Here is a 23839-nt window from a genome sequence, read left to right as displayed (position 1 = left end):
ACCACCAGACACGGCCCTGCCCACCAGAAAGACAAGATCCAGCTCCACACACCAGAACACAGGCACCAGTCCCATCCACCAGGAAGCCTACACAACCCACTAAACCAACCACACCCACTGGGGGCAGACACCAAAAACACAGGAACTGCGAATGTGCAGCCTGTAAAAAGGAGACCCCCAAACACAGTAAGTTAAGCAAAATGAGAAGACAGAGAAATATGCAGCAGATGAAGGAGCAAGGTAAAAACCCACCAGACCAAACAAATGAAGAAGAAACAGGCAGTCTACCTGGAAAAGAATTCAGAGTAATGATAGTAAAGATGATCCAAAATCTTGGAAATAGAAGGGAGAAAACACAAGAAACATATAACAAGGACCTAGAAGAACTAAAGAACAAACAAACAGTGATGAACAACACAATAAATGAAATTTAAAATACTCTGAAAGGAATCAATAGCAGAATAACTGAGGCAGAAGAACGGATAAGTGACCTGGAAGATAAAATAGTGGAAATAACTACCACAGAGAAGAATAAAGAAAAAAGAATGAAAAGAATTGAGGACAGTCTCAGAGACCTCTGGGACAACATTAAACCACCAATATTCAAATTATAGGGGTCCCAGAAGAAGAGAAAAAAAATGGTCTGAGAAAATATTTGAAGAGATTATAGTTGAAAACTTCCCTAATATGGGTAAGGAAATAGTCAATCAAGTCCAGGAAGTGCAGAGTCCCATACAAGATAAATCCAAGGAGAAACACGCAAAGACACATATTAATCAAACTATCAAAAATTAAATACAAAGAAAAAATACTAAAAGCAGCAAGGGAAAAGCAACAAATAACATACAAAGGAATCCCCATAAGGTTAACAGCTGATCTTTCAGCAAAAACTGCAAGACAGAAGGGAGTCGCAGGGGATATTAAAAGTGATGAAAGGGAAAAACCTACAAACAAGATTACTCTACGCAGCAAGGATCTCATTAAGATTTGATGGAGAAAGTAAAACCTTTACAGACAAGCAAAAGTTAAGAGAATTCAGAACCACCAAACCAGCTTTACAACAAATGCTAAAGGAACTTCTCTAGGGAGGAAACACAAGAGAAGGAAAAGACTTACAAAAACAAGCCCAAAACAATTAAGAAAATGGTAACAGGAACATACATATTGATATTTACCTTAAATGTAAATGGATTAAATGCTCCAACCAAAAGACATAGACTGTCTGAATGGATATAAAAACAGGACCCTTATACATACTGAATAGACCCACTTCAGACCTAGGGACACATACAGACTGAAAGTGAGGAGATGGAAAAAGATATTCCATGCAATGGAAATCAAAAGAAAGCTGGAGTAGCAATTCTCATATCAGACAAAATAGACTTTAAAATAAAGACTATTACAAGAGACAAAGAAGGACACTACATAATGATCAAGATATCAATCCAAGAAGAAGATATAACAATTGTACATATTTATGCACCCAACATAGGAGAAACTCAATACATACGGCAAATGCTAACAGCCATAAAAGGGAAAACTGACAGTAACAAAATAGTAGTAGGGGAAATTAACACCCCACTTTCACCAATGGGCAGATCATCCAAAATGAAAATCAATACGGAAACACAAGCTTTAAATGATACATTAAACAGGATGGACTTAATGAATATTTATAGGACATTCCATCCAAAAACCACAGAATACATTTTCTTCTCAAGTGCTCATGGAATATTCTCCAGGATAGACCATATCTTGAGTCATAAATCAAGCCTTGGTAAATTTAAGAAAATTGAAATTCTATCAAGTATCTTTTCCGACCACAACACTATGAGACTAGATATCAATTACAGGAAAAAAAACTGTAAAAAATACAAACATGTGGGAGGCTAAACAATACGCTACTAAATAACCAACAGATAAATGAAGAAATCAAAGAGGAAATCAGAAAATACCTAGAAACAAATGACAATGAAAACACGATGACCCAAAGCCTATGGGATGCAGCAAAAGCAGTTCTAAGAGGGAAGTTTATAGCAATACAATCCTACCTCAAGAAACAAGAAACATCTTAAATAAACAACCTAACCTTACACCTAAAGCAATTACAAAGAGAAGAAGAACAACAACAACAAACCCCAAAGTTAGCAGAAGGAAAAAAACCATAAAGATCAGATCAGAAATAAATGAAAAAGAAATGAAGGAAACAATAGCAAAGATCAACAAAACTAAAAGCTGGTTCTTTGGGACGATAAGCAAAATTGATAAACCTTTAGCCAGACTCATCAAGAAAAAATCTACAAACAATAAATGCTGGCAAGGGTGTGCAGAAAACGGAACCCTCTTGCACTGTTGGTGGGAATGTAAACTGATACAGCCACTATGGAGAACACTATGGCGGTTCCTTAAAAAACTAAAAATAGAACTACCATATGACCCAGCAATCTCACTACTGGGCATATACCCTGAAAAAACCATAATTCAGAAAGAGTCATGTACCACAACGTTCATTGCAGCTCTATTTACAATAGCCAGGACATGGAAGCAACCTAAGTGTCCATCGACAGATGAATGGATAAAGAAGATGTGGCACATATATACAATGGAATATTACTCAGCCATAAAAAGAAATGAAATTGAGTTATTTGTTGTGAGGTGGATGGATCTAGAGCCTGTCCTACAGAGTCAAGTAAGTGAGAAAGAGAAAAACAAATACTGTATGCTAACACATATATATGGAATCTAAAAAAAAAGTGGTTCTGAAGAACCTAGGGGACAGGAATAAAGATGCAGAGGTAGAGAATGGACTTGCGGACACAGGGAGGGGGAAGGGTAAGCTGGGATGAAGTGAGAGAGTGGCATGGACATATATACACTGCCAAATGTAAAATAGATAGCTAGTGGGAAGCAGCCGCATAGCACAGGGGGATCAGCTCAGTGCTTTGTGTCCACCTAGAGGGGTGGCATAGGGAGGGTGGGAGGGAGACGCAAGAGGGAGGAGATATGGAGTTATATGTATATGTATAGCTGATTCACTTTGTTATACAGTAGAAACTAACACAACGTTGAAAGTAATTATACTCCAATAAAGATGTTTAAAAAAAACCCAAACAAACAAATGCTGGAGGGGATGTGGAGAAAAGGGAACCCTCTTACACTGTTGGTGGGAATGTAAATTTGTACAGCCACTATGGAGAACAGTATGAAGGTTTCTTAAGAACTAAAAATAGAGTTGCCATATGATCCAGCAATCCCACTCCTGGAAATATATCTGGAGAAAACTAATTCGAAAAGATATATGTACCCCAATATTTATAGCAGCACTATTCACAATAGCCAAGACACAGAAGCAGCAGTCTAAATGTCCATCAACAGATGAATGGATAAAGAGTATGTGGCATATATATATATACATATATATACACACACACACACACACACATACATACACACAATGGAATACTATTCAACCACAAAAAAGAATAAAATAATGCCATTTGCAGCAACATGGATGGACCTAGAGATTGCCATACTAAGTGAAGTCAGACAGAGAAAAACAAAAATCATATGATATCGCTTATATGTGGAATCTAAAATATGACACAAATGAACTTATTTACAAAACAGAAACAGACTCACAGACATAGAGAACAAACTTATGGTTACCAAAGGGGACGGGGGGGAGGGATAAATTAGGAGTTTGGGATTAACATATACACACTACTATATATAAAACAAACAAACAACAAGGACCTACTGTATAGCACAGGGAAATATATTCCATATCCTCTAAATAAACCATAATGGAAAAGAATATGAAAAAAGCATATGTATATATATGTATAACTGAATCACTTTGCTGTACCGCAGAAAATAACACAACATTGTAAATAAAACTATACTTCAGTAAAAAAACAGACCTTAGATTCAGATTCAGATATCCTATTTAGCAGCAAGGGTGTTCATATTGTTTCCGGGTGACTGAAGTTAGGAAATTTTACTTCCCAGGTTTTTGCACCTACTTAGTGGTGAAGTGGTAATTACGACCCAGGATTCCTGTCCCTGGTGCCCCTTTCTCTCCACACAGCCTTGAAGGTGAATCTTCAAAGGCTGGAGAGTTCCAGTTGTTCGAGAGACTTCTCCCAACACCTACCTCTCCTGTTCCAGTGCAGCCAATGTCAATGTCACTGTTATAGTCAGTCTGTCTTCTTTTATGTTCATATGAACAAGCTGGCTGCATACTTTGGAAGGGGCTTGGATTCTCTGAAGCAGTTTGCTTCATAGGAACATTTCAAGGTGTTTTCCCCTCTCCCCCAGGAAACACTTCTTACAAGGCACCAAAAAATTTAGACATTTCTAGAAGAAATCTGTTCCAACTTCATAAATTGAGTGACATCTTTGGATGTCTTTCCCTAAATGCTGACAGTCACTTTAATGGCACTCAGCTGTGATTCCATACAGATTATCTACACTGGAGACCACAGGTAGCGCTAACTTGAAAACAAATGTTAAATCAGGCAACTGGGTGAATTTTAGAATCACCTCTCAAGTCATTAGAGGTCAAGTATATGGGGACCTAGTGAAACTTCATGATGGTTTTGTGCTATTTATTGCCCTCAAGTTCCTAAACGATGTCTCTTTGCTTTAAGATAATTTCAATATTGTGTGTATTCTTTGCTTTTACAATCACTTAAACAAATAAGAATGATTGATACTCATAGATTTCCAGTTATCAGCAACTCAAAAAAAATAAAATAAAATAAAAACCTGCCTGGTATTTTGCCTCCTGAGTCAAAGAGTGACAGATTCTCTTTTGCAGTTAATGAATGGCGTATCTTATCAACAGTATGCTAAATTAAGATTAGGATCAAAAGAGGCGATCTTTCTTATAGTTCATGATAGAGATTGGAAAAAAGCCAGATTCTAAGTTTCCAATTATTCATCTCCACCTCCACTGTTCTTGTATGTATCCACTAGTGATTGACATTGTCCCCTAACAGGGTTTCTAACCATCTGTCCAGCAACATGCTCCACCCACCTATAGACAGATCTAAACTACAGAGTAGCTCCAGAGTAACCTTTAGAGTAACTGCTCTAAAATAGCTGTTCTCAGATAGTAGGGTGCATCAGAGTCTCCTGGAGGATTTTTAAAAACCAATGATTGAGCCCCTCCCCCCTGAGTTTCTGATTCCGCAGGTTTGGATAGGACCTGTGTATTTTCATTTCTAACAAATTTCCAGGGGGTGCTAATTGTACTGGCCCCTGAAACACACGTTCAGAATGACTCCTCTAAAACATAAGTCTGCCCATGTCGCTACTCTGCAAAAAATCCTTGAGTGGCTCCTCTTCCGCCACAGTTTCAGCTCCTTAACATGGGTCCCAGGGTCCATCATTACCTGGGTCTTCCCTAATTCTTACGTTTTCTCTCGCACTAATCCCCTGCCTCAAGTGGTGTGTTGATGCAGGTTTAAAATCTGGCTGTTCAGGGTGTGACACAGACACACAGACTTATCTCTGTATATGTATGTGTGTGGGCACACACATGCATTCAGACATTAGGTCATTTTACCGATATAAGCGATGTGTAAACACAATTTACAAATAATAATAACAACATATACAATAAACTGTCTTATAAATTCCATAAAACCAATTGATTTTTATAGAATGCTTTCGCTGATTTTTCACTGAACTCTGTTATCTGTAATCACACAGTCTCTTGTCACTTATTCTTTTTTTTTTTCTTAATTTTTTAAAACAACGTAGATATAAAAAGTATTCTTAACACACAGGCTGGAGGAAACAGACTTCAAGCCAGACTTGGTCTCCAGGCTGTAGTTTGCCTATCCCTGGTCTAGACAATCAACAAAACAATAAATCAAACCCTGACTTATAGGATTTACCAATATCCATGGTGTAAATATCTCCGCTATGATGGATTTCAAACCATCAAACGGATGTCACTAAATATGGAATTGGGAAGAGATGCACTGTAGCAATCCAAGATAGTGTATTTCCACCACACAGATACAACAGAAGTAAAAAACCTCAAATACATATAGATAGATGCATAGAAAAACACATAGATAGATAGATAGATAGATAGAATAAAATAAAGTAACTAGGAATCAATGAATTTAGTACATTTTTAAAATACTTCGATGGATTATAAGTTTAAATAACTGGGTTTTTCATAATGGCTGTATTTACCAGCCAGCTTCCAAACTTCCTGAAAATCGACCAGCTGGCCTTCACGAGTCAGTACCAGCTGGCCCTCACACACCACTGCCGGACGATTGTTTCAAATCCCATAGATACCGGACTGTGACATTTCATGCCCCGTGCCCTGCACAGGGTCCTCTCTGACCTGGCCGGCCTTTTTCACCTTTCTCATCAAGCTAACCCTACTCTCCTTTCAAGACTTAGCAGTATCTCCTGCTGGAAGTCTTCCACCCTCATTCAAGGTTGAGCCAAGCACTCTCTGCCTGGGATCCCGCAGTGCCCAGTGCCGTTCTCCAAGGTAGCTTTCACCTCCTTGCTCTGCAGTGGGTGTTCCAGGCCTGACCCTGCTATTAGACTGTAAGCCTCTCCAACTCAGGGACTCTGCTTTAGTCACCTCTGACTGTTACTGCCTAGAAGAGAGCCTGGTATACAGTGGGAGCACAATATATGCTTCTTGAACTGAACTACTAGCAAAGATGGATAAATCTTGGCCGCTGGTCTTGCAAAACTTCTGACCAATACACAAGGACAGTTAGTTCTTTCCTGCTCTTTTGTAGAACTAACTGTCCTTGTGTATTGGTCAGAAGTCTGCGTAGGAATGAAGGTGCAAAACAAGAGCCTATCATGCAGATTTTCAATTTCTTTGGATTTTATTACTTATTTTATTAAGGTATAATTGACCTAAAATTTTATATTAATATAATTTCTGTATTTTCCATGACCTCGGCTAACTGAAGCTGAGTTTTGAAAAAAGAATTACTGAATGTAACCAAGAGACTAGATGGTGATACAGGAAAGCTACCAGAAAAAAAAAAAAAAAGAAGTATTAAAAAGTAAAAAGGAGCCTTGCTGATTTTAAAATGCACACAATTAGCTGATGCCTTGCAAGGCGTTTCCCCAGGCTCAGAGCTCAGACTCTCTCCGTGGACACCCCCGTGGTTGGCTGACTGGGCTTAGAGCGAGGCGAAGAGAAGCCCCAGGGTAAGATCTGTCGGGGGCCCACATCTTCTCACTTGCTCTTTTGCTTCCTGATTTTCTTACTGATCACGAGCAAGGGGCTTGGGGGTCTGCAGGGAGAATCAGCTCACCTCATAGTCGATGTCTAAGGCATCCGCCTCGCCCTTGGTCCGGAAGTGCTGTGTGTGGCGGTCCACAGTGAAGTTCACGTGCTTGCCGACCCGCTCGAGAAGGACGGAGTGCCAGTGCTGGTCATCGAGGAGGCTGCCCAGGGTGGCCGAGGGGGGGCTGCTGCTGAGCCGAGGTTTGCTGTCATCTGTGAAGGGGATGGAACACGGGATGGCTCTGTGCCCAAGGGCAGCCTGAAGCACTAGAACGTTCTGCTAGCAAGTCCAACTCTCTCTGTCCAAAGGTAAAGGATGATACCCTCTCTGCAGACCCAGAACCATGCTGGGCTTGGGAAGGAATACCAACCTTTTCCCACAGATTGCAGGACCAAAATCTCAAGTCAACTGATACACACACCCCCTTCTACACATGAAATGACATGGTTTCAGGACTTGTGCGATTAAATAATAAGAGAAACCATATCCTGATGGCCATATGAATAATATCGAAAATAGGACTTGTCACAGTTAGAAAGAATACATATTCTTTGCATGTGAATGGCTCTTGAAAGGAGAAAGTGAATCTTTAGCTGTGCTTTGGAGGAAGAGTGAACGCTGGAGAAGTAGAGGGAAGACCATGGCCCCAATGAGTTGGGCAAATTTGTGGGCAAAGGCAACGGGGAGGAAATAATCATTTTAGTTGCCATTTTCAAATGCCTACTCTATCAAGGGCACTTAAATAGGGATTTTATATCCTCCAAGTTTGATGCTCGAAGACAAAATGATTACTTGCATTTGACAAATTAGGAAACTGAGGTCCGGTGAGGGTAAGCATGCCTAGGTAGAGATGCAGCCAGCGTTCAAATCCAGGTCTCGACCCTTTTGACTGACCGCGGCAAGGGTCCTATGATTCACCCTAAACGGAGCTTGGAAGACACTCCTTGGGAGAATGTGAGAGATTCCGGTGGAGAGGTACATTTTTCAATCAAGTCTGCCCGTTTCCCCTCCTGTCTCTCCTCCAATTTGATGGACTTCCTGCCTGTATCCTTCTGTCAAAAAGATTACAGCTTTTTTTTTTTTCTTTGTTCTTTTTTCCTGTAGAATGGCTCAGCCTTAGCAAAATGAACAGTTCAATGCAACTAATTTTACTTACATGTAAACCTTCCAATTTTTGAATATTTTATGCGTTCGGTACCCTTAGTAACTGAAAGCTAAATGTCTCTCTCCTCTCTCCTAAGACAAGTTTTACAGAACAACCGCAGCAGCCTGCGCCATGGTGCGGCATTTAAGGGGCAGGAGCTGCCATTTCCACTGTAGGCTGTTCACTCCCACCTCCATTATGGCCCCAAGTCACTGCTTCCTGCATAAAATAACATTTTGTTGCTTCCTATGGGGGTTGGGGGGAGGCACCCAGATGATTGTAATTGAAAAATAAGAGCTGATGAGTTCATAGCTGCCTTTAATTGATTTATTCATTGACATATTGATTTGTTCCACATCTTCTGAGTTCTTAAAATGTGTCAAATTATGCAAATACGTCAATAGATCTTCTTCTTTTTCTTTCTCCCTCACCTCTCTCTCCCTCCCTCATTCCTTCCCTCTTTCCTTCTCTCTCTCCTCCTTTCCTTCTTCCTTCTTTCCTTCCTTCTTCCTTTCCTCCCTCCCTTCCTTCCTTCCTTCCTCCCTCCCTTCCTTTCATCCTTCCATCCATCTACAAAAAGGTGTGGATATCTACCTGTCTTGCTTACAGTGACAAATGATGTATACAGGAGATACAGAGTTAAAAGGCACACTTCCCTCTCTGAAAGTTCTAACGTGGAGACTCAATAAGTGAATTGATAAAAAGCATGCTGCTGGTACTAACAGCAGTTAATGCAGGGAGCCAAGGAAATGCAGGGTAGGGAGCTGTGGAGGCCACTTTACAAAGTGGTGCCAGGCCTGATATTTGGCCAGAACAAGGAGCATTGTTACCCAGCCGGGAGAAGCACATGCCAAGGCTGGGGGTCCAGGGGAACACCTAAAGGGATTCCACGCAGCACAGTACCATGACCACGTGGGGCTGGCTTATCCCACCCAGCACCAGTGTGCTACTGTGAGCTAGGTGACAGCCTGTGTTTCCTTTTAAGAAATGGGAGCCATTGGTGAATTAATAAGTCAGGGATTACTGACTCAGATTAACATTTTAAGAAGGTTATTTTGACAGCTGTATGGGAATTTGATGAGAAGGCTAAGCCTGGCAGGAAAACTGGCAGTCATCTAGATGGGGGACGAGGGGCTTAGGTAAAAGAGAGCACAGGAGGATGGATTTTCAGCCAGTGAGAAGGTGTTGGCCTGTGGTGACCTGGCATGCCATTTGGATATTGGAGGTGGACATAGTAAAGGAAAGACTCACCTAGGGATGACTTTTAGTATGTTTGCTTGAGCAGGTAGGTGAAAAGTGGTACCAGTCAGAACAAAGAACACCAGTGTCTGTCTCTCTCCCCCACTTCTTCTACACACACACACACACACACACACGCACACAACTTTTATTTATAAAATAAAACATGTCCAAAGGCTAATGATTGGTTGAAGGAAACAGTGTGCCTTATAAACTATTAATTCTAGGTAATAAGTCAAATAGATTTAATATCAGAGATTTCACTTGAAATTTGACGGGCACCTCCGACTTTTTTTCTTAAAAAGTAAAAAGGCATTTAACAATGATTCATTAATAATAAGTCCAAAACATTAAAGGTTTGAAACTGTAAAGCCACTGAAAGTCACAAAATGAAAAAGTAAAGGAATCACATCTTTTCCTCCCAATTATTTGTTCTTATGTGTTGTGTTGGGTGGATTTTAGTGATATGTTGATTTCTTTAATAGAGCCAATAAAGACAAGGATTAAATTAAGTATTTTAATATTTTTCTACACTATTATTCCTACTTCAAAAGAGAAATTTAATTTTGAATAGGTCAAACAGACTGTAATTTTTACTTGACTTTTTGGATAACGTAGTGAATCTTTCTTCTATCCTTGTTTGCATTTACTAACAGAAGTTTTGATTTTCTTTTTTCTTTTCTTCTTATATTTTAGAATGAGTATGAGTATCTTTGATAATGGGAAAAACAAATAAACTTCATTAAAAACATAATCCTTAACCTGCATAGCTGGTTCATTGAAAAATATACGAGTGATGTGTAAATTATTGAATATCTCCTGCATTACAAGCATCGTTTTAACTAAAAAAATTGGTAGACATGAACTTATTTCACCATTCCTCTCCATTAATCATTCTATGCTAACACTCAGAAATCTTGTATGCACACAAATTGAGTGAAAGTTAGTCTGTTTAAACAATTGGTTAAACAGGAAATTCTGCTATTCATTAAATAGGATGTTTTAAATTGTATCTACAGTAGGTGTTACCATGAAGAAAAAGATTACTCCTAGGAAAGGTTCCATTTTACCTAGAAATGTTCATTATTAGAAATTACAATAAAAACTTCATTCTCAAAAGATTATCAAACTCTTCATCCTGTAATACACATTTCAAGTTTTATCTCAGTGGCAATTATGGTTCAGCTACTAGTTTTAACTAGTTTCCAATTTACTAAGGCAAGATAAAAATTCCTACGGGCAATTGTGAAGGACAAAGACAATAAAAATATCTGGAAGCTATCTTTTAGGCCAGAAACACATTAGGGGGGAAAATACCTCTTATTACTAATTAAATAAAAACTTGCTTTCCTGTGGTTTGAGATATAATTAAAATGAAACAATGTAAATACTACTCAAGTCCCTAAAGCATATGGCAATTTTTATAGGAAGCTTGAAATGATTGCAAAATATTTCTAACTTGCTCTTCTCCCCCACCCCCATCCCCAACATACTGTGGATAAGCATGTCAAATTGTTCATCCTTGGAACTAACATTTTTCTGGCTAAGGGCAGGTATATTGCAGTGTTTTCACCCAAAGTCTTCTTTGATTAAATCTTGCTTGGTCTTAACAGTTTAAACATGGATGGCACTTTAACTTCCACAATCTGTGGATATCATATAGCCTAGCAAAAGGGAACAGAAACTTTCTTTTTTAAGATTGTATTTCAACAGAAAGTCACGTTGGAAAGGGCTTGATTTATTGATGATGAGATAGGGGACCACTCACACGGAGGTCACCAATGCCTACCTCCACCCGATCTTCAGAACTAACCTTCCCACCTTAGTTGTTCAGGTTATCGATGTTGGTATTCACTTGTATTTTTAAGGTTCTCTTCTACTAAGTGAGGTAAGCATTTTACATAGGTTGTTTCCATTATTCCTGAACACAGCCTTACAAAAAGCTGCACCTCAAAGGAGCTACAAGACATACCTGAGGACACAAAGAATTAGGGTTACAACCAAGCTCTGACTCCAAAGCTAATGCTCTTACCACTACCCTTACTGGAAAAATTGATACTCCCACTCACCCTCATTTCTTATGTCCTGGTCATCTGCTTTCCACCATACATATGCGTGAGCTTATATAGCTTAATCAGAATACCAAGGAAAGGATTTGATGCATTGGGAAGCCGAGAGCTGTGGAAAAGGAACATGGGGCAACCCTAAGAGGGAAGGGCACGATGTAGAAGGTGAAGGCAAATTTCACCTTTACAGGTTATCCAGGAGCATAAAGACCCTTGTTTAGCCAAATTCAGGGCTGATGAATGTCCTCCTAAGCACTCAAGTGAAGCCTTCCGAAGAAAATAGAAACTGACAGGACGCCATGCGATTGCAGTGGACTTGACCCTGAGATCAGAGCAAATCCTTATGTATCACAAAAGCAATGAAATACATCTTTCTTGTATTGTTAAAGTCGTTAAAAATTTTCTAAATTTTATTCAATAGAACATTCTCTAGATTTAGGAGTCATGGTTCAAGTCTGACTCCTAAGTTGTATCCATTTTCTGTGACTTTGTTATCTTAAAAAATGCTATCTTAATACAATTATGGTATGTGGTTTTGATGATACCTAATTATATATTTTTAGTTAATATTACAAAATTAGAAAGTAAATTACAATAATTATTTTACTAGGCCGGGACCTCCTTGAAAATCAGAACTGGTAAATTCAACTTTTAACCTCCAGTGCATAGCTCAGTGCCTGGCTTAATGTACTCGTTCAGTGAATTCTTATTATAAGAATGACACAATTTATATAAAATGTGGCACAACTTATCCCACTGACACTTTGTCTGAAATGCCTGTGTTCCTTTCTTCTTTGTAATGAAATCTCCAGCTAACTCAAGGTGGATCCAGGAAGGCTTTCTGGACTCCTTTATCCTACTCTGGTCTCTCCATTCTCAAAATATAACACATGGATACCAACTTCCTGATATTTAATTTGTAATTGTTTCATGAAGGTTTATAACATTTTAATGATTAATGTCAGGAACTTGGGGTTCGATTGGAGAGTGTTCTAATCTTGGGTTTACGGCTATGCATCTACATGACCTATGTGGCCCGGGGCAACCTACTGGACATCACTGACCATCAGTTTCTCCATCTGTAAAATGGGTTTGGATATAGTTTGTAGGATTGCCATGTGATACAAATGAAATATATATGTAAAATGTCTAACACAGTGCCTAAGTGAGGGCTCTCAAAAAATGGCAACGTTAAAAAACATCTTTCATAGTATTTAGTCCAAGTCCAGAAACACAATAAACATTTTATGAATACATATGAGTTGGCTTATCAAAATGCTTGAATTTCAAAAAGCTAAAGTAAACGTTCATTGGACCCTCTGGAGAATGTACAGACTGTTCACTGATATCCCAAGCTATCTCAATGCGTTGGTTATGCAGTCAAATGCTTTGCCTCTGAACCCATACTTGGCCCCCCAAGGACAGTGTGCTCCACACGTGGTTATGCTATGCCGAGACTCTCGCTTTCCTACGACTGCCATATTACGCAAACATTATGCCTCAGTTCAAAGGCGCTGGACTCTTGTAAGGATGAATGACCTGCATGTGCTATTGATGTTTTATTTAGTTCTCACCACAATTCCCCAGTCATGTAATGCCTCCGCTCTTTGATTCTCCCACCTGCATATAGGGTTTGAGCTGTTGTAATTCTACAGAGGGCAAACTGCCACAGGTGATCTGAATGAGATGTGTAGCGTGGAAAGAGGAATCTTTATGAACCCCCTTATGGACTGAGAGAAGAAATCTCTCTCCCATTAGTAGCTCTAGAAATCTCACTGCTCTGCCCGAAGAAAGTTGTCAAACGCCAAGTTCAGCTGCAGCATTGAAATGATCTTTCCAAGTCAGCCTCCATAGGAGTAACTAGGTAATATGAATCAGAATATCGGCAAAAAGCATCACTTGTGAAGAACCACAGCACACTGTGTATACCTCCAAAGGCCATGGTACAGGTCATGCAGCTGTCCGTGGTACTGAACCTCTCTACTCAGCCTGAATTTCTGAATTGTAAAGTCACAGATTAGATACGGAACTGGAGAACTGTCACTAAAGGAAACACTGCTGCAGTGTCCACGTCAGCTGGGTAGAGAGAAACTTCCTCCCCTTCTTCCTTCATTGGCCATTGCCCCAGCACCATTTTGCAGCCCATTAACTTGGATTTTAGGATTCTGTCTCCCCACCTTCCTCCTCTTGCTCTCTCTCTTTCTTCCTTTTTATTTCTTGATTCATTTCTTTAAAAGAAGAGCTTGATCATGGATGGTATGAACTCTTTCCTCTTTGAAGGCTGTGTGGCAACATGGGAAGAACATGAATTTTCTATCATATGTAAAAATTTTACATAAATAGCTAACGAAAACACTTGGAAAATATACAAAAATGTTAATAGAAGGATGACTGAGTTGTAGGATTTTGAGTGATTTTTCCCTTCTTTATAGAGTGTTTTTTTTTTCCTTCAAGTTTTCTAAAACTGACATATATTTTATAATCTGAAAGTAAGTTTAAAAACTGGTAAATATAACTGGATTTTAATTGTGGCTATGCTAATTTCTGGCTGTGTAATTTGAACAGGTGATATATCCTCCTTCAGCCTAATATTCCACATGGGTAAATTGGAACTAATGTTTATGTACCTAATAGGGCTGCTCTGAGGATTGGATAGGATACTGGCACATTGTGGGTATTCTGCAAATATCATAGGTGGGGGAGTAGCTCAGGCTTGGGAGTCAGCAAGCCAAATGAGAGTAATGTATATTTGTGTCAGGCTCTGATATGTGAGATGAAAACCACTTTTTCCAATGTACTCAATTTGCCTCAAGTACCTACTTCAGGCTGGTGCTCTCCTAGTTTCCGGAGCTACAGTTATGAACAAAGTGTTATCTTGCCCTTGTGGAACGTATGTTACAGATTTTCTCTTATGGGCAAATCAAAATGATTATCATTCCCCCTTTCCCCTTAACTTAGTGCTTCCAGAAATCTGCTGGCTGTAACAGAGTTACGCAGAGCTAAAGTACTAATATATGTCAGCATCTCTCTAGAGAAGGAACATAGAAATCTGTGCTATTTAACAAGTATCCTAGGTGACTGCTTAAAAGAGATAAGTACAGGAAACAGTCATGGTAAACGGATGGAAATGAGTAAAATCCATAAGCAGATGAAAAGATGAAGAAATTCCAAACTCCGCAGAAAACAGACTAAAGGAGATTTTCCATTATCGCCACCACAGTTAGAAATATGGGGCAGATGGAATCTGGAAAGAGAGAATTATTCTGCCTTCTTTATATCGCAGCATGGAGCGGGTCTTCTTTACCTTAAAATACCCATTTCTTTCCAGGAAGACCCGCATAGCACAGGGTGTGGGACATTCAGATATTGTTGGTTGAATGACGGGTAATATTAAGAGCTTCACCGTGTTTATATACTGACAAAGAAAATTCATTTTAAATATTTTTAGCTTTCACGTTCATGCCCTGGAAGATAGTTATTAATAACCCCAGGTTAGAAATAAGTAAACTGAGGCTTGGGGATTATGAACTTTCCCCATAATAAATAGCTAGCACCTGTCTCCAATTAAAATAAAATCTGTCACATGAGCACACCTCTTCCTTTCCATCCTGCTTTACTGTGTGTGAAGCTGGTGTACCTCATTGGGTTATGGATGTTGGAGCAGAGCTTTGGAGTGGTAATGGCACATTGGAATTGGGAATCCAAATGGCAGTCACTGACAGATTCAGTGTTACCTGCTTTACTATTGACAAGTCATAATAACTTTATCCACAACCCACAATGCTCTGTGAACCACTTGTAACTGGGTGTGTATGTGTTCGGGGGGTTACTCCATCCATTCTCCTTTCACAAAAATTGAAGGCCAGTTAACAGACTGATATATTTCTGCCGAATATTTATATGCCCACCCTTCATAGAATTCACTGATACATTTCTTCTTTAGGTAAGTGAGCAAAACCGATTATGTTACTAGCAAATCCTCTTATTGCTCTCCTCTGAGTGAGACTCTTCTTCGAAAGATGCTTTTGCTAAATATTTAATTTAGTGCATTAGTTATCAATTTTATGAGTTAAAACTTGGGATCCAGAGGTTCTCCCTACTACCCGTGCCAATACTCACCATGAGGCTAAGGAGATGCTCAGAAATGCCTCAAAATAAGGATCTACATTGTTTGGCTTTGGGGATGAGTTCACAATAATCTTCATTTTTATGCTAATTACTAAAATAATTGATTACTAAATAATAATTACTAAAAGATAAAACCTATCAGTGATTTTTCCAGTCTTTCATCCAACTTGAGCTTACAAACTGAATTCGGCCGTGACTTTCCATCTTTACTACTTGATAGGGAATACTTGGTGATGGGTGATAATTCTCTTCCACAAATATACTCTCCACCCCTTCCGCTAAAACTAATACATTTTCAGTGGGAGGAAGGGACTCACTCTTATAAAAAATGGTCACTTCCTTTTTCATCAGCCTAAATCTTTGTCCTGGTTTCTTTTTCTCCAGTAGAGCTTTTTTGGTTTGCCTTTTCATCTTTGGGAACTCTGTTCCCTGCCTTCTGCACTTGGCTCATACTTCCTTCCAAAGCACCTTTCACATAAAGGAGGCTGACCCTCTCCCTTTCTTCCCCTGGGATAGGAAGTTGATTACAAAGAAATGCAGAGCTGCCAGTAGTGAGGCAGGGATGATGGATGCCAGCCTACAGCGGAAGCCTGAGTCCTAAACACAGAGAAGGCAGGAGGGTATTCTCTACTAAATTAGCTGGCACTTGGCAAATCTAGGGCTCACCCTGGCACAGCCCGGACACTTAAAGAAAACAGTATTTCCCTTAATAAGACATGGGAATGCCCAGAAACTTAGATGCCATACATATGACCCCCTTATTCCCCCACAAAAAAACAAAAACAAACGAAAACAAAAAACAAACAAACAAACCAGGAAAGATATTAAAATGTTTTTCCTCCATTTTCCCCCGGAACTTAACTTTCATAAATGTAACAATGACAATAGACTGTGAGCAAAAGCCTCATTATAATACGTGTGTGTGTGTGTGTGTGTGTGTGTGTGTGTACGCGTGTGTGTTTAAACTTGCTCAAGCTAAAGTTCATTACTAAAAAAAGAGAAATATGTAGAGAAAGAAAGAAAGATGAAAGAAAGAGAAAGAAAGAAAGAAAGAAAGGAAGAGCAAGAAAAAGAAAGAACAAACAATTAGCTTGTAGCTCTCCCTACCTACCAAAATTACCTTGTTTAAAGAATGCTGTTTATGGCTTAAACGTGGTATTTTTCTTCTCCAACCTGCATAAGGAAAATATGTCACTTAGACTGTGATCCAGGAACTTCTAACTGATACACTAGGAGGATAAGGAATGCTGACCTGCTGCAAAAGGATTTCCCCGTAGCCTGACATGGGCAGGGACCTACCCAAGTTGAGGTGCAGGGCAAGCCTCCCCTTCTGGAGCTCCAGGGTGATGTGGTCCCCGCGCTGTCCTTCTCCGTGGAACAGGACCCCATCTCCCTGCATGCTCTTAAACTTCAGGGAGATCACATCTTTGAGAGTACTCATCAGTTTCTGATTGAACCTGTACAGAAGGGAGCTTCGGCCATCAAAGTCGGCGATGTCTGATTCTAGGCACAAAGAGAGAGGGGGAGAAAAATCAGAGCACATCCTCAGAATTGCTTTTCCTTCTTTCCCATCTTAGTTGTCCAATTAATAGAAATGTTCCTGACGTCTATAAGGTACCGACTCACTGGGAAACATAGAGTCTAGACCCAATCTAATTAGATTCAGGGGAAATATTCATTTACAAGCAGCCATCACACAGTCAGAGTGAACTGATCATTAGCTGAGAAGTAAAAGCTCTCATTAGTGCTGTCAGCTTTTGCTTGAAGGGACAGGGTGCGAATACCACAGGTACCTTTGTCAAGCTCTATTGTGTCAAATGCCTGGTTGTAATAATCTCTCATGATTTATCCTCCTTAATAATTTGCTTCTGATAGTTGGAGTCACTTTAATCCCATCGTCTCAGGCTCAAGGTTGGAGATGAAATATATAGCTTATTATTTCAGCTCTGAATAGTACTGTCTTCCTAGATCTGCACTGAGAAGGATTCTGAGGTTCCCTTTTGGTTCAATGGAAAAGAATATGCAGTAAAAGAAGACTTACTATTTGAACAGAGAGGGCAAATATCTTGCATCCTTCTCATGACTGCCTTATTTTGTGCTGATGGTATCTATCATTTTCGTTTTCACATACAAAAATGTTCATTCGTTATTGTGAAAGCAAAAAGAGAAGGCCCGGTAATCATAATTTAGATAAGCTTATGTAGTAGATGTGTATAAACATATCTGAAAATTGTAGGCCGAAAAGCTAATAAGGATTTTCTTTTTCTTTTTGAATGATGCATAATTGACCTACAACGTTATATTAGCTTCAAGTGTACAGCATAATTATTAGATATTTGTATATATTTTAAGATGATCACTGCAAAAAAGTGTAGTTAACGTTTGTCACCATACATAGTTATAGAATTTTATTTCTTGTGATGAGAACTTTTAAGATCTAGTCTCTTAGCAACTTTCAAATATGAGGAGTCTCGCCTCACCAAAGAATATCTACCGATGACAAATAAGTATCTGAAAAGATGCTCCACGTCACATGTCACCAGGGAAATGCAAATTAAAATAATGAGATGCTGTTAACTGCACACCTATTAGAATGGTCTAACTCTGGAACACTGACACCACCAAGTGCTGGTGAGGATGTGGGGCAACAGGAACTCTGCTTCATTGCCGGTGGGAATGTGAGATGGTACAGCCAATGGAAGACAGTTCGGTGGTTTCTTACAAAACTAAGTGTACTCTTACCATACTATCCAGCAACCTAGCTCCTTGGTATTTACTCAAAGGAGCTGAAAACTCACGTCCACACAAAAACCTGCACGCAGATGTTTATAGCAGCTTCATTCATAATTGCCAAATACCAGAAGCAACCAAGATGTCCTTCAGCAGGTGAATGGATAACTAAACGATGGTACACTGAGACACTGGAATATTATACAACACTAAAAAGAAATGAACTATCAAGCCATGAAAAAAAGAAAAGAAAAAAAAAAACTTAAGTCCATATCACTTAGTGAAAAAAGCCAATCTGAAAAGTCTACTGTATGAGTCCAACTATATGACATTCTAGAAAAAGCAAAACTATGTGACAGTAAAAAGATCAGTGGAGGCCAGGGGTTAATGGGAGGGAAAAATAAATTGGCACAGTATAGAGGATTTCTAGGGCACTGAAAATACTCTATGATAGTATAATGATGGATACATGTTATTATACAGTTGTCTAAACTCACAGAATGTACAACTACAATAGTGAACCATAATGTAAACTATGGGCTTTGGGTGATTACAATTTGTCAACGTAGGTTCATCAATTGTAATAAATGTACCACTCTGATGGGGGTCGCTGATAATTGGGGAGGGGAACTTGCATTTTTGGGAGCTGGGGGTATATGGGAAATCCCTGTACCTTCCTTTTTTATTTTGCTGTGAATCTAAACTGCTCTAAAAAATAGCCTTTAAAATAAATTAATAGTGACTCTATCTAGGAGGTGTTATTATAGGTTATTTTTACACTACTTTTCCTAGTTTTTCATCATAAAAAGTTTTACAAAAAACTTTTATTACTTTTATAATAGAAAAACATTAAGGCTATTTAATTATAGCTTAAAACAGATTCATTATATACCATCTTATGTGGGTGGGATGGTGGCGAATGGGTGTGTGTGGGGGTGAAATTATTCTTATTTGAAATCAAGTACTTGGGATAACTCAATTTTTTATTATTCACCAAGCAATTAAAATCCTCACTTTGAACATACACAGTGATAAATTAAGGGTTTTTTTTTTGACTAAGCATATAGAAACATCCTTTGGAAAGCTGAAATTTTGAAATGAAAATAAAAATGAAATCATACTTTTCCTGTAATTAATTTAAAAATACCATTTCACAATTTATTCCTCTGGGATAAAGTGGTTCTAACCAAAAGCTTGCTGATGACTCCCGAGACCCTAAAATGAAACAGTCCAGGTACAGAGGGATTTTCACAAATCCCCCGCTCTCTCAGACTCTCCCCATATCACCCCACCCATGTTCCTGCCTCTGTCCTCTGAACCAGACTCTACGAAAACCAAATGGAGGCTACAGATAGCAAGCCGGCATCCATCATAGAATAATGAGGATCGTAATGCAGGTAAGATCACGGATGTTAAGCTGTGATGGTCATAACTTGTTAACTGTGTTGCTTTGGCATCTCTACATCCCTAAGCCTTGACTTCCTCATCTATAAAGTGGGGTAATTACACCCTTCAGAGAAGACTGCTGTGAGCATTAAATGTGCTTATCCATACAAAGTGACAATTTGTACAAAGGGATGCCATCATGTCTGTCACGTTATTTGTGTTAAACCAATAACAGATAGTAGGAGTATTAGTAGTGTTTAGGATACATGGAGGACTTTGCATTCCACCCCAGTGTTGGCACCCCACTTTCTCACCCAAAATAATGCTATTTCACTTTTTGATTCAACGGTTTACTGCCCAGGCAACGCAAGCTGGCTCCAAGTTTCCTGTTCTGCCATATTTCAGCTTCTCAAACTCTACTTGAAATTCTTTGGGTGCAGGGTCTGCACCTGTATCTTCATGGTCTCCTCTGATGCCTCCCCTCTGGCTCTACACCAGACTCTGGGTTACGAACTGGGTCCTTAGGAGCTTTAGTGCTGAGTGAGGGAGCATGGCATATACAGTTGGCAGGCCGTGACACTAATATGTTGTGAGCTAAAATAGAAGGGAGCACCCAGTGCTATGGGAACAGTTTAAAGCTCAAACACTGTATATGACTATGGAAGTGAGGTGAGTTCTGACATAAATAAGCATGGAATCTTGAGTTACTGCTGACAAGAGACGCCCTGATCTGGTTGTCTCGGTCTGCAGCACCCAGACACTCCACTCCAAGACCCTATCTCCTCTCTCTCCAATCCATCCCAGCATTCATGATCTTCATTTCAATCCCTCTGATGTCTAGCTGATGTAGGGACTTAATCGATGCCATAAGCAGTGATGACATAGGTTACCTCTAAGAAAACACAGCTCCATGTTGCCATGAGATCTTAAGGAAACTGAGCCAATCAATAGGATGGGAAAAAAAATATATTGTTGAAGTCTCACAGACCCGGGTTTCAACTCTGGTATTGCTATTTACTAGCTGGGGGACTTGAGGCAACTTTCTTGACTTCTCCGAGTTTCAGTGTCCTATCCGTATAATAGAGCTAAGAGAAACCTACCCTAAAAGCCATTATGAGAATTACAGAAATCATACCTGGAAGTGAATAGTCACTCAATAACATTCCATTCCCTCATTCCATCATTAATCCAAAGACATTACTGCAGTGGTAAAGATTTGAAGCATGATGTAAAGATGGTATCAAGAACATGGTATAAAGGAAATCTGTTTGAGCCTGGGGTTCAGTATCCCTCACATTGCATTGAGCAGGCATTCCTCCAAGCCTTCATCACTTTCCATATTCTTAAAATAGCCCCACAACTGCCCTCCCGGATTCAACTTTTGCAGCCTCCCTCTGACCCATTCTGTCATGTTCACATCACCTTTGCTAAAGCCCTTCAGGAAACTCAATGCACTAAGAATTCAATTCAATCTGTCTCTGTCCTCCTTCCACACCTCATCCTCTACTTCTCTCCCCAACCCTCATCCCACCCCAAGCATGCTGTATTTTCAGTGTGTATCTATGTGTCTGTCATACTCATATACATAAGTGTGTATGGGGGGGGCGGTTAGGACAACATGTACAGAGCACACACCACGAGCCCTGTAATTCTCTAAATGTTTTTTGTGCATGAACTTATTTAATCCTATCAATCACTTATCATAATAGGGAAGAACAAATCTGACTCCCTATTAGATCTGTTTCTTTTACCTTTGCATTCTATTGCTTTTGTTTTAAAAATGTTGCCTATAGGCTGAAATAAACAGGATAGCCCATTTTCAAGACTCTGACCTTCAACGGTGTAACACTTTCTCATTCATATAAAGATAAAAAGTTGCAGAATGGAGAATAGCATTTGTCTTGTTGGAGGTTTACAGGAACATCATGACCTGACCTATGCGGACAGCCGCAAGAACAAAGGATTCAAACACCAAGAAGTTTTCAACAACCAACCATGCCCCCTCCCACGCCTGGGCTTTATAAATGCTTTGCTGAAACCCTGAGGGGAGTTTGGGAGTTGGGGGCACGAGCCACCCGTTCTCCTTGCTTGGCCCTGCAATAAACTTTTCTCTGCTCCCAACTCTGATGTTTCAGTTTGTTTGGCCTCACTGTACGTTGAGCACATGAACTTACGTTCTTACGTTTGGTAACGCTATGAGGAATGTGCTGTTTTTATTATTGCTATTTTACAAATAAGGACACTATGGCAAAAGGAGTACACAGTTTGCAAATGGCTGAGCGGGGAATCCAACCCATCGCATGGGACTTAGCCAAGTTTTGAGTGTGCTGAACACCTTCCCAAGTGCCACTCCTCTCTGGTTGGTCCTCTAACACCCAGCTCATCAGTCTAGTGCTGGGCCCTCTCCCTAACAGCTTCCTCCCATGAGTTCGTCTCCCACTAAGCCCCCTGCCACTCCCTCAATAATTCACCTCCCAACCAGCTTTTGATACTTGGTCGTTTTCCAGCTCTCCAGCAGGACAGTGCATCCCTTGAGAAGAGGGTTTCAATGTGTATTAATCTCCTCATTAATTCAGAGCTGAGCACTTCCTGTGAAATGACTTAGTGACCTAGTGCAGTACCTGTGTCTGAGGGCGATGCTGCCAATGGTCCCCTGACTTCCTCTCCCATGACCCCCCCACCCCACACCCTACAAGAGCCAGGTTGCCTATCCACACTCAAAGAGTTCATTTCTCTGGAGGCATGCACTCAGCCACTGGGGACACGATTCCTGAGTTATTCACAGATGCTCATGAGAGCAGAGAAGAGAGGCTATCTTTAGAGAGCTCAGAAGGGTGGCAGCTTTCCTCCTAACACCACTGAAGGCCAGTGAGAGAAACACTTTGCCAATCTAAGAGAACTCAGACAAATACCCTGGACCTTTGCAATATTAATTAAGTCACACGCAAAATTCATCAGCCATTTCACAGATGGAGAAACAGTGTAAAAAATGTGTTTAACAAGGATTAAAGTTTTCCCCCACTGAATACTTTGTTATTCCCCCAGACACAGGAGCTATTTGAAGTACTCAGATTCCAAACTTGGCTACAGCAGATTTTAAATGATGGCAATAAGGTACCATATTTTTATAGTATCGCTCTTAAGAAAAACAATTCTATCATATGCTGGGTTTTCCTCATTAGATATTATCATAACCCCTTTGTCCTGATCCTCTCCTTGGGTACTTAATTTGCAGCATGGGGTCTGGTTATGGAGATCCACATCTTCAGTAATGTTTTACATGCATCTTGAAACAAGATTCTCTTTAACAATATGAAAAAGAAACAGGAAAAAAATGAAGGAGGTGTTGCAAGGTGCATAAAAGTTAAAGAAGGATCCTATTGGCAAATGAAGAAGTGTGTGATCATCTCAGAATATAGTTTTAAGGGCACCAAGAAAATAACTGACAAAACTAAATATATCCTCTGCATTCTCTATCACAGCTTTTCTAAACTACATGGTACAGATTTCTTCCTTTGGATTAAGCATTCTCTAGGGGAAAAAGAAGCTAATTAACATATTTTTGCCTAATTTAAAGTTCTTCTTAACAGCCTTGGAGGTCCATATTGTTCCCCACTTGTAAAAAGGAGAAGCCCAAGCTCGGGAAGATTATGTACCTTGCCCAAAGGCGTACACACGATAATGAGTTTTTTGACACTGAAGCCCTAAATGTTTCCTCATGAGAAAATGGGGGGTTGGTGTGAAGATTACACGAGATGAGCACCTCGTGGACGGGGGGACTCTGCATGCCTCTGTCCAGGGAGAATCAGGCATGCCTGGGGAGTGTGTATGAGGAAGAAAATTCCCATTTAAGGAAAGATAAT

General features: G+C 39.8%; 1 protein-coding gene across 2 annotated transcripts in view; it reads right to left on the bottom strand.

The window, feature by feature from the left end:
- Window positions 1–23839, bottom strand: part of CNTNAP5 (contactin associated protein family member 5) — an 887247-nt gene that overhangs the window by 449532 nt on the left and 413876 nt on the right. For both annotated transcript variants that reach the window (XM_059927107.1, XM_059927108.1), the window contains exons 5-6: window positions 17160–17363; window positions 7311–7495 (exon numbers count right to left, since the gene is read on the bottom strand). In XM_059927107.1, the coding sequence (XP_059783090.1) occupies window positions 7311–7495; window positions 17160–17363 (389 nt within the window). The remainder of the gene's footprint in view (window positions 1–7310; window positions 7496–17159; window positions 17364–23839) is intronic.

The sequence above is a fragment of the Balaenoptera ricei genome, chromosome 7 (assembly GCF_028023285.1).
Source record: "Balaenoptera ricei isolate mBalRic1 chromosome 7, mBalRic1.hap2, whole genome shotgun sequence".
NCBI lineage: Eukaryota > Metazoa > Chordata > Mammalia > Artiodactyla > Balaenopteridae > Balaenoptera > Balaenoptera ricei.
This window is presented reverse-complemented; position numbering and strand designations above follow the sequence as displayed.